An 11715-nucleotide genomic window follows, 5' to 3' on the forward strand; every position below is an offset into this window, starting at 1 on the left:
TATTTAGATTTTATTGGTTCTACAATTTTCTGGCCCTGTGACAAGTTAATCAATTACTCACTCAAGGTGACCTTCATCACTCATGTGGACTACTGTAATTGCTTCCTAATTGTTCTACTTCCATTCCTCCTCCACCTTTAATCCATTCTCCACAAAGTAACCAATATCTTTTAAAAAACGTGAGCCCGATCATATCACTTGTATGAGTCAAACATTTCAATAGCTTCCTATTACTTTTAGAATACAATCCAAACCCTTGGGCATGGCTTTAAAGGCTGGTATTACCAGGCCTTTGTTACCTGTTCTGACCCCATTTCCAACCACTTTCCACTCTGCTCACTATGTTGGGAACACAGTGGCCTCCTTTCTGTTCTTCAATCATTCTAGCTCTTTCCTTCCCCTGAGCCTTTGCTTGGCCTGGAATTGTCATTGAGCAGGTAGCTCCTTATCATCATTCAGGTCTAAACTCAAATGTCACCTCTTCAAAAGGACCTTACTTTACTACCCTTTCTCATCACTGTCAATCATATTATGTTATTCCATTGTCTTCACTGTACTGATTGTTCATCTGAAGTTCCCTTATTTAGGTAATTGTTACTTGATTATTTTCTGAGTTCCTCAGTAGAAAGGACATTCCATCACAGAAGTGATCTTCCGACCTGTTCTGTGCTATAGCGCCAGCAGGTGGATTGGTGTCAGGCTCACAGTTGAGAGGCAATAAATAAATAAAATGTCGAATGACTACCTAAAGTTTCTCAGGCCTCCAAGTTCCTCATCCACATAGTGGGGTATAATTATACCTGCTCTGACCATTAGAAATGGCCAGGTAGCAAGCAGAAATACAGCCTAACTTCTAACTTAATTCTTACTATGCCTCGGTCATCATGAAAGTCGCGTTATATGAATATTCTCATTTACTATTATGATTTCCATTTTACAAGTAAGGACACCAGGTCTTAGAGAGGGCAAGTAACTGATCTAAGGGCACAGGGCCATGGTGAGGACCCGGGTAAAATTCCAGAACCGCCTAACCTCAGAACCTGAGCTCTTAACTGCTATTTTATAGTTTCTAGAAAGATGCTTCCTTCCAACACAGTAAAATCCGCTACGCTGTCTGCCCCCCTCGAGTTCGTCCTGTGGGACAACTGAAGAAAGCTAAGGGCTTCTTTTCTTTCAGTCCCCCCCAAGGGCTTCTTTTCTTTCACTCTCTCCTTAAATGGCCCTCTTGTCCTGGTCACTCTCTCCCGAACAAACTTCAGCTTGACAGCCTCCCTCTTGCTCCAGCTGTGTAGTGATTTCCACTGGCCAAGTTGTAAAGGGGCATCAGAGCAGGGGAAGCCGACTGCCCACGGGCTGAGAAAATGCAGGCATCGTGGGTGTCCATGAGGGCTGCGGTTAACGCAGCAAGGCTTCCTGAGAGAGGTAATCCCTGAACCAAGTCCAGGGCAGTAAGCACAGGAGCCAGCGGCCAGGGGACCCCAGGAGAAAAGTCAGCGGGAGAGCGTCGCCCGGGCTGCCGGGTGGAGACAAAGGCTGGTGGAGTTTAAATAGAGATCACAGGCACAACCCCAAGTGATGGCAAGCTTGCACGCGGACGGGCGAAACGCATCTTCCTAAACGTTAAGAGACGCTCTGGCGGGAAGAGAAGTGGGAGGAACGGTCACAAAGCAAAACGCAAACTTACCCGTAATCTGGCAACCCGGCCTCCGTAGCCCGACTGCAAGCGCCGCCACCTGAAGAGCCTGGTAGCCAAGGCAGCGGCAGGCTCAACCCAGATCTCGCGAGACGGAGTAGGCCTCGCGAGATTTGACCTCGTCCACGAGAGGCTGGTGGGTATTAGTTCAGGGGGTTATGGGAGGGCTCTGGCATCCGGGATGGAGGTCTGTCGCTTTCTGTGGCTGGCGTTGGATCCATCCTGGGTCTCCAGGCAGGGCTGCAGAGAGGGTAGAGCCGTTTCTTAGGCCAGAGTGGAGTGGGACAGGAGGTGCCGAGAAAGGACTGAGGTGGCTTGGGACATGGAAGCACTGCAGCCTTCCAGCCCGGCATCCAGCATTGCAACCGCCGCGGCGGCCCAAGAGCTCCGACCCTTTCACGCGCGCGCATGTGGAGGAATGGCGGCAGCGAAACAAAACGACCCTCACTTACGTGGCCGCTGTCGCCGTGGCCATGCTGGGGGCGTCCTACGCTGCCGTACCCCTTTATCGGCTCTATTGTCAGGTAGGGGCCGGCGCTGCCCGCAGGGTGGCGCAGATGCGGGGGGCGGGGGTGCAGGACAAATCCCGGGACAAGCCCTCGCCCTGCGGGTCGTAGGTGGAAGAGGTGTCCGATATTATCTACCTAAGAGGAGAGAGGTTCAAAACAGCCACTTAACACCCAAAGCCACCAAACAAATTGGTGGCTGAACTGCAAGTAGCACCCAGTTCTTCTTAGTGATTGTGCTTATCCTGTGCTACAAGAGTGAAACTCCCTCATCTATGAACTGCACCTCGTCCGAAAAAAAAAAGAAAAAAAAGGTCCGCAGCCTCTAATCGGGTATCCAGCAGTCTTACTCTCCTGCGCACACACGCTTTTAAAATGTATATTATTCATACATTCAGTCTGCAAACTATATGTGGTTTATGTGCTAAGGGTAACTGGAAATTAGACTTATCGTGTTTCTTGTGCTTAAACTGGGATTAGCAGTTCCTCCATACAAAGAGGCATGAATTAGGCCTTTGAGGCTCTCTCGCCCGCCCCTTTTAATATATAACTGTAATGTACTTAACTTGGAATCTCTTAAGTACATTGCAGCGATTCTGGGAGTGTGGCGCCCAGGACCAGCAGCATCAGCATCACCCGGGAACCTGTTGAGAAAGTGCAAATTCTAGGGCCCGACTCCAGGACTGAGTCAGAAACATGGGGGGGTGGGACCAGCAATCTATATTTTAGTAAGTCCTGCAATTGATTTTGAGGCCAAGTTTTGAGAACCACTGGCAAAGTCAAGTTTCACCTATTTTAGAGATTTAGCCTTTGTCCTTAGCTAATAATTTGCAGCTTTGGCTGGGCATTAGGATCACCCGTGAAGCTTAACGTCAAATACACGTTCCAGGGATCCCCTACCCCAGAGATTCAGGTTAGGAAGTCTAGGGTAGGGACAGGAATTTCGGTTTAAAAATCATGCCACAAGTGAGAGCTACACATTGTGTTCAGTAAGTGTTTAAGATAGTGGCTTCCAAAATTCATTGTACAGCTGCATTGGGAATCACCTGGAGAGCTTCTAAAAATCCACACACATTACCCATTTTTATCCCAATGCCAGAGTGGGAACCAGGCATCAGTAATTGTCAGGTATGTTTTAGGTGATTCCAACGTGCAGGAAAGTTTGGAAATTGCTATTTTAACACCATGACTGGTATTCTTAGCTGGAGTTCACTCTGTCCGTGTGTGTGTGCGCGCGGGTGCGCAAGTTTATTTATTTAAATTTGTAGAGACGAGGTCTCCCTGTGTTGCTCAGGCTGGTCTCTCTTCCTGGGCTCAAGTGACCCTCCTGCCTTGGCCTCCCAAAGTGCTGGGATTACAGGCGTGAGCCACCATGCCCAGGCTGTGGAGATCAATTTACCTTTCTTTTAGATGATGAAGCAGCAGAAGACAAAAGGACTTTTCTTTTCTGACATAGTCTCCTAATGCCAGCATTTATGTGGGAATGTGCAATAATTGATTTCTGAGGATGAGTATAGAATGTGAATTACTTTTCATCAGAGACCAAACCCAGACATGAATTCTAAAACTACCAGTTGGTTAAATCATAAGAAGAACTGAATCCAAATCAGCAAATCTAGATCATTGTCAGACTGCCAAGGGTCTGGAGGAGAGTGACTTTTGTCCCTCAGGGAACATTTAGCAATGTGTGAAGACATTTTTGGTTGTCACAGCATAGAGGTGGGGGTATAGGGTGTTACTGGCATCTAATAGGTAGAGGCTGGGAATGCTGCTAAATAACCAACAAAGCACTGCCTCACCCCCAAACAACAAAAAATTATTCAGCTCAAAATGTCCGTAGTGCTAAGATTGAGAAACTCTGCCCCAAACTGAAATAACTGATAATATTGTGTGTGAAATGTGCCCACATGCAATCATAGGTCAGGAAGGCAAATGTAATTTGTAATCTATCAGGTTCTTAGAGCTAGTAGCACAACTAGAATAGCGACCAGGACATCTTTTCAGTGCAGTTTTCTAGTCTTTTTGTCTATTTTACTTTCTCTAGGCATTGAACTTAGAAATTTGAAGAATCCATATTCAAAGACTGTATCAGGGAATCTTTATTGAGGGAGGACACTTAAAAATATTTTTATTCAAGTGACTTAAATTCTTCAGGAAAAGGAGTTACACCTTAAACATTATAGCACTCAGGCAGAAGGATAAACAAGGATAAAGGCTTGCCCTCTGATGCATCTTTTAGGGATATAATGTAATTCAGTTATGTTGTATGGCAGTCGAATAAAGTTAGTTGACTTGTGTAACAAACAGAGGATGCTAAAACACTGTATCTTGCTGGGAGTCTTCCCTTAGCCTCAAATTTGTTTTTTTCTTCCTAGCATAGTAACAGGCTAATTGAAGATGACCTTGGAAGTAACGGCTTTTTTTTTTTTTTCTTTTGAGATGGAGTCTCGCTCTGTCGCCCAGGCTGGAGTGCAGTGGCGCGATCTCGGCTAACTGCACCCTCCGCTTCTGGGGTTCAAGCGATTCTCCTGCTTCAGCCTCCCGAGTAGACCCGGGACTACAGGCATGTGCCACCATGCCCGGCAATTTTTTTTTTTCTATTTTTAGTAGAGACGGGGTTTCACTGTGTTAGCCAGGATGGTCTCCATCTCCTGACCCATGATCCACCCGCCTTGGCCTCCCAATGTGCTGGGTAATGGCTTTTTTTAAAAAGTGATGTCAAGGAAATAACTGTCATGAATAAAAGAAGCGTCAGACACAAATACTCTTGATGCCCTATGATTATTTCTGTGGCCATAGGGATTAGGTGCTCTGATTACTGATTTATATAAAAGCTCTACAGAGAAGTACAGAGAAAGATTCAAAAACATTAACCAACATGGGAAAATACCTATGATGCCTTAGAAAAGCAGAATGTTAATAAAAGTGAAGCTACAATCTAATTTGGATTATAAAAGCTGTGATATGGAAAAGGACCAGACAGGAATATGGAAAAATTGAATTAATATTTTCAATGAAATTATGAGGTGATGGGTAAATTTTATTTCTATTAATGAAATACTAGCAATGAAGAGAAATGTGTTTTTTTACAAATAGCTAAGCTGGAAATTGTGAGTTCTACTATCAGTGATAATAGTTCACTTATCTAGTGATTCTGCTTTTCCCAGACTCATTTTTGACCATGCCAGGTAACCAAGGGATTGCTGAAAAAGAGAAATGACTGTAACAAATACAGACTAATGACATCCCAAAAGTGGTCAGACTCTTGACACAGTTTCAGAAATGGTCAGTTACCATATGTAAACTTGGCTCCAAATGGATTATTAATACTACATTGTTTTTAAACTTTTATCAAATAAATAAGCATCAACACCTAAAAGTATTGTTTAACATATTTGGTATCTTTTTCTAGACTACTGGACTTGGAGGATCAGCAGTTGCAGGTCATGCCTCAGATCAGATTGAAAACATGGTGCCTGTTAAGGATCGAATCATTAAAATTAGCTTTAATGCAGATGTGCATGCAAGTCTCCAGTGGAACTTTAGACCTCAGCAAACAGAAATATATGTAAGTGACTAACCAGTCATTAAAAGATTACTTTATAATGTAAATTCCTTTTTTTCATCACTTAAACTGTCAGAGAACTACTTTTAACAATGTGATTCTAATAAAACATGACATTTTTTCTTGTTCCAAACTGACTTTTACTGTCATGTAACTTAAAAATTAAAGTATAAATTCTGTTTACATTAGGTGTAAGGCACTATCAAAAAGTAGTCTATGGGAATAAAAAAATTTATAGTAATGGAACCCGTCAGTATTTCGAAATTAAGTTTAGATGAGTGAAACAGTTGGGAATAGCAGTAACTGTCAGGCTATATAGCTTCCTGACTTTTCCTCAGGCATAGAAGACATGGGAAAAATGTGGAAAAGCATTGGTGACAATAATTAGTTTACTGGTTTATATCAAAGTATCCCTGTCCTTCTAAAAGAAAAAAAAAATTGAGGGCCTTTGAAGTAATCAGTAAGTAGTAAATAGTTATGTTATACTCCAGTGAGACTGAGACTATACCTAAAAGCTTTCCTAAAATTTTAACCAACTGTAAGAAAGATTTTAACTGATATCTCATTAATTGAGGATTAGCCAGAGTGAATTAATTTCAACCCATATTGGAAAAGCCTTATAAATATTATTGCTTGCCCAGTTTAGTAAACATGACGGAACCTCTTAATAATTAAAGGTTTTATAGGTTAAGATTATGAATCTTATCCAATTACATGGTAGTATACAAGGTATTAGTGGCTGAATTGGTACAAGTGACAGAATATCCTTTGGAAAAATTTTTTAAGCCTTGCTATTTTCTTACTTTCTCCAAACAAAGTATTAACACTTTGTAGCATAATAAAGGTTCTAGTCAGTCAGTTTTATTCTGGTTTTAAGGTAAGTTTAATGTTGGTATCTTTTTTTTAAAAAAAAAAGTCAATCATGACATTCAGGTATAAGTGTTACAGAAAAGTTGGGCTAGGGCTGTTATATGATTGGCTTGGACACATTTTAAATAATGTAATTTGCAGATTATTCCTTGACCTCAAATATACAAGAGGACAATTCATAACTAATTGTAGATATTAGAACATTGGTTCTTCATTGACATATGCAAGTAAGTTTTTAAAGTAATATGTTTATGGGTAATACTCACAATTTATTTTGCTGAACCCTGCATTAGATTAGGTATTATGGTCTGATGAATAGGCAAAATAATGAGACTAATTTAGCAGGGAAAAGAGGAACTTTGTGAGATTCAAAGTGTTGAATATATATCTATATATTCTTCAAAACAGGTGGTGCCAGGAGAGACTGCACTGGCGTTTTACAGAGCTAAGAATCCTACTGACAAACCAGTAATTGGAATTTCTACATACAATGTCGTTCCATTTGAAGCTGGACAGTATTTCAATAAAATACAGGTAAAACAAAGTGTAAACTTTACAGAATATGATAAAGGTACATGAAACTGTTTAGTATGAAACTTAGTGTTTTTAGTAGATCTTGTAATTTCTGAAAACTAATTTCTTCTAAATATCAAGCTATTTTTCTTCACTATCTATACCTGCTATGCGGATATTGAGAACCAAACCAAATGAATATCTGCTTTTAAGATTAGAATTTGTTCTTGATCCTTAAAGCAGAATTCATTGAGATGAAAAGATGCTCTTATCACAGAACTGTGTATTTAACCATATGCTTATTAAAATCAAGAAGTGTACTCGAATGCTAAAAGAACTGTATAGTTTGTTATGCAATATGAGAATAGAAATGTTATTAAAGTCTTTCTATAATTTCCAGTGCTTCTGTTTTGAAGAACAAAGGCTTAATCCCCAAGAGGAAGTAGACATGCCAGTGTTTTTCTACATTGATCCTGAATTTGCTGAAGATCCAAGAATGATTAATGTTGATCTTATCACTCTTTCTTACACTTTTTTTGAAGCAAAGGAAGGGCACACATTGCCAGTTCCAGGATATAATTGAAGTCAGCAACTAAGTCTTCCTTCAAAGTTGATTTTTGGGAAAATCATGTATCCTGTCTTCTCAAAGGAGAAATACTGTACAATAATATGAAGCCTTATATTTTAAATAATTACTTTTTCTCAACTAATTTATTTCACTTAAAATTGAGAGAACAAGTTCAGCTTTTGTCATAAGAAACCCACATACCTAGCTAGAATATATGATTGACTATTCAATACCATACTGAAGAGTTTGATAGTATTAAGCCACTTTGTTTTTTAAATATGCAGGCATGGGTTCATCTTAATTCTATAATTCCCTTCCAGATTATTAACTCTTCATACTTACAGCAATGAATCTGACAATGTTTTTCAAAAAGGTATGATCAGGGTTATTTGTTTCAAAGTCATAGGCCAGAACTTCTGACCATGTTTATTATATCAAAAAGAGTTGGTTGCTGTTTTCCTTATGAACAGTCAGTATTTTAAAAGCTCAAAGTAGAAGAGGAGTCACTAAGTCCTAACAGCTTGTCCAAAGATTTAAATTTTTACTTCAAATTTGATTTGTGCTTTAAGATTCAGGGCTATTTTATATTCAGAGTTCTGAATAGATGATTACTTTGAAATTGTAGTATCATGAAATTGAAATAAAATACATCTAGGCTGCTAGCCAAAGTGTCATCATTACAAGCCCATGAATGTTCAGATGTACAGGTGGGATTGTGAAGATTTACTGACATCAAAAGTTCTGGAAAAAAACCTTTGTAAAAAAGAAAAAAACGTATTAAATTATTTTAATAGTGATTTATTTGTCATCAAATGTACAACTTATTCTAAATATTTTCATTTTCTGTGTTCCAAATAGAAATGTTAAGTTGCAGTAAAAAGAGAAAAAAAGACTATTTAGCATTACAAAGAATCATATTTCAAGGCCGCCCAATGTAGAATCCAGTGACCTGTTCAGGACAACTGAAATATAATTAAATGACAATCATCAAGGTTTTAACAATTTACAGTTCTAAACCAGAGGATTATAAAGAAGTGCAAATTGACTTTTACATTCAACTTTAGTTAAATGAAGGCACTCAGTATTCTTCCTGAATAATACATTCAGTTTCTCACATTTTATGCTTTCATCTATTCAGAATTATTTTGTAGTTAAATAATCTACTCTTATCACAGCTGTGTGATGATTTCTAAATATAGGAGGGCCTGTGAAATATATGACACTGCAGTTAAATTGGTTGGCCTAAGGACTAAGTAATTTTTCTTCTGCTGAAGTTTTAAGTGAGTATTTATTTCCAACAAGTTCTGTTGAAATCTCACGCTGTTGTCAGGAATCAGTGTTATCCTGGAACTGTTATTCTTCTATTTAATCTTCATTATAGCAGAAATGTTCCAGCGTGGCTTTGACATGGTGGCAGGTATTGTCTTCCAGGCTTCAAAGCTGCACAGTCTACCCTTTAGAGAGTTGGCACCTTTGATGTGACTAGTGCGCTGATCATCCACTTTCTTCTAAAATAAAGAGAAGAAAATGGCCAGTATTCATCCTGTCCTCTTTCCCCATTCCTTGATAACTCTCTTGTCTTTACTGGGAGGCTGGAGAGCCACAGTCTAGTAGAAGAAAGGTAAGAATATGCTTCTTCCATAGGGGAGGGTAAAAGGGGAATAAATAAGTTTAATAGTTCATTGGTGATCATTAAATAGTAAATACATGGGATTATAGTGCTGAAAATAGGAAAAACTCAGACCTATTTGGAGTACTAACAGTAAATGGGCCTACTGGTACCGGTTAACAAGTATTAACCTCACATAAAAGACAAATGCCTGATTTCAGTGCTACTCCTATTGCTCATCTATTTTGTTAGCATTAATATTTCTATACCATAAACTACTATATTTCCAAGTCTTATTTACAGATGAGAAAATCACAAAGAATGAATCTCATTAGTGAACAATGGTTCAGCACAATTGGAATGATTCAGGGGAACTCATATTTCAAAGTGACAGACTCAGATGGCTCTTACAAAATATAAATACTAAATATGTAAAGTGATAATTATACTGAAATTGTATGGAATTAAGTTGTATAAGTTGAAGTCTTTACCTCAGTCACCATGATTTTCAGTTCCTTTGTGTTGGTGAGCATCAATTTCTTCATAAATAGCTCTGAAACAAAGCCATCACAGCAAAAGGGTTATATATCAATTTCAAAGTGCTATTTTCATTTTTAACTGCCAGCACCGTAATTAGAAATTGAGCTGTTTTTGGAGTTCCGGCTATATATGAGTTAAAAATAAGTTTCTGCCCTGAAGTATATATTCTAGTTTTCTTAAATTCTAATGTTGCACTTCCTTTTTTTTTTTTTTTGGAGACAGAGTCTCACTCTTTTGTCCAGGCCGGAGTGCAATGGTGCTTTCTTGGCTCACTGCAACATCTGCTTCCCGGGTTCAAGTGATACTCCTGTCTCAGCCTCCTGAGTAGCTGGGATTACAGGGACATGCCACCATGCCCAGCTAATTGTTTTGACAGGGTTTCACCATGTTGGACAGGCTCGTCTCAAACTCCTGACCTCAGGTGATCTGCCTGCCTCCGCTTCATAAAATGCTGGGATTACAGGTGTGAGCCACCAAACCCGCCCTTAATGTTGCAATTCCTATGCCTCTTAAAAGTATGTATTTTATAGAACCAATTAATTTTTTATTGTGATTTAAATGAGAAATATGGCTCAAATTTGGACAGTTTATGTTTTGCTTAAGAAAGTCTTCAGTTCTTCTGGTTTCAAACATTTTTTAAAAATATTAGGACAAGTGTAGTGGCTCACACCTATAATCCCAGCATTCTGGGAGGCTGAGGTAGGTGGATCACTTGAGTCCAGGATTTCAAGACCAGTCTGAACAACATGGCAAAATACCATCTCTACAAAAAATATAAAAATTGCCAGGTGTGGTAGTACAGGCCTGTTGTCCCAGGTACTCAGGAAGCTGAGGTGGGAGGATCACTTGAGCCTAGGAGGCGGAGACTGCAGTGAGCTGAGATCCTGCCACTGCACTCCAGCCTGGGCTACAGAGCAAGACTCTTGTCTTAAAAAAAAAAAAATTAATCTTCCAGCTTATTTAACCTATGTGATTATAGTCCAGACTCCTCAGCCACCTATAGCTCGTCACTGTCATTTCTGTACATTTTTTATATTGTATTTTTTCAATGACATCCTTCATTCGTTTTTCTTTTTCTTTTTTTTTTTTTGAGACAGGGTTTCACTCTGTCACTCAGGCTGGAGTGCAGTGGTGCAATCATGACTTATTGCAGCTTCAACCTCCCAGGTTCAAGTGATCCTCCCATTTCAGCCTCTCAAAATGTTGGGATTAGAGGCATGAGCCACCATGTCAGGCCCGTTCAGTTCTTTATATGTATCTTACATATTTCTGTAGCTGGAAAATATCTATAACTGAAAGCACAGCATTCATATATACAGTATAGCAAAACATGGCTGAGGAAAAATCAAAAATCACAGCATTGTGAAACTATGATCACCAAGTTCATAAGGCCCCAGAATGGTCCTACAATTTTAATGTTTCCTAAAAAGTTTGGTCTCATCTCCCTCAAAACGATTTCAGTCTTCTTCACTCTCCTCAAACCTCTGACTTCTCTGGTAGAAACCTCATTCTTAATACATTAAATGTCTTGATATGGAAACTTTCTCATTTTCCCATCACTAAATCTTCAAGTTTATCTTCATCTGTATTGTCCGTTATTTCTGTGATCCTATCTATTCCTGGCTTCTGAAGCACTTCACCCAGTTACTCTCCCTGAGTCTTCAACCTCTCCTTCTATGCCAGATCCTATTCTTTGATATTCACAGATTCTCCAGCATCTTCCATATCTCCCATTTTATACAAAGTACAGTCTTTAATTCCATCTCTACTTGTAGTAAATGCCTTGGTATCCTCTAGCTACCAAACTCCCCCCACCCCGCTTTTTTTTTTTTTTTTTTTTTTTTTTTTTTT

General features: G+C 39.4%; 3 protein-coding genes across 11 annotated transcripts in view; 1 reads left to right on the plus strand and 2 right to left on the minus strand.

Annotated features, from left to right (window-relative positions):
- Nucleotides 1-1777, minus strand: part of STXBP4 (syntaxin binding protein 4) — a 200883-nt gene extending 199106 nt beyond the window's left edge. Inside the window, exon 1 of the mRNA XM_023204537.1 lies at nucleotides 1685-1777. The gene's annotated coding sequence lies outside the window, so the exon portion shown is untranslated. The remainder of the gene's footprint in view (nucleotides 1-1684) is intronic.
- Nucleotides 1715-11715, plus strand: part of LOC111537597 (cytochrome c oxidase assembly protein COX11, mitochondrial) — a 15140-nt gene continuing 5139 nt past the window's right edge. The window contains exons 1-4 of one of the 3 annotated variants that reach the window (XR_002730048.1): nucleotides 1715-2217; nucleotides 5612-5767; nucleotides 7043-7168; nucleotides 9147-9336. Coding sequence is in view for 2 of the 3 variants with exons in the window: in XM_023204545.1 (XP_023060313.1) it covers nucleotides 1852-2217; nucleotides 5612-5767; nucleotides 7043-7168; nucleotides 7548-7730 (831 nt within the window). In the remaining variant the exon portion in view is untranslated. Of the gene's footprint in view, nucleotides 2218-5611; nucleotides 5768-7042; nucleotides 7169-7547; nucleotides 9337-11715 lie in introns of those variants that run through there. The other 2 variants (XM_023204545.1, XM_023204546.1) reach the window with 2 other exon arrangements.
- Nucleotides 8493-11715, minus strand: part of TOM1L1 (target of myb1 like 1 membrane trafficking protein) — a 58687-nt gene continuing 55464 nt past the window's right edge. For 4 of the 7 annotated variants that reach the window (XM_023204540.3, XM_023204538.3, XM_023204544.3 and 1 more), the window contains 2 exons: nucleotides 9816-9877; nucleotides 8501-9223 (listed from right to left, as the gene is read on the minus strand). In XM_023204540.3, coding sequence (XP_023060308.1) covers nucleotides 9817-9877 — 61 coding nt within the window. In that variant the 3' untranslated portion in view covers nucleotides 8501-9223; nucleotide 9816. Of the gene's footprint in view, nucleotides 9224-9815; nucleotides 9878-11715 lie in introns of all 7 variants that reach the window. The other 3 variants (XM_023204541.3, XM_023204543.3, XM_023204542.3) reach the window with 1 other exon arrangement.

This window comes from Piliocolobus tephrosceles, chromosome 16, assembly GCF_002776525.5.
Source record: "Piliocolobus tephrosceles isolate RC106 chromosome 16, ASM277652v3, whole genome shotgun sequence".
NCBI lineage: Eukaryota > Metazoa > Chordata > Mammalia > Primates > Cercopithecidae > Piliocolobus > Piliocolobus tephrosceles.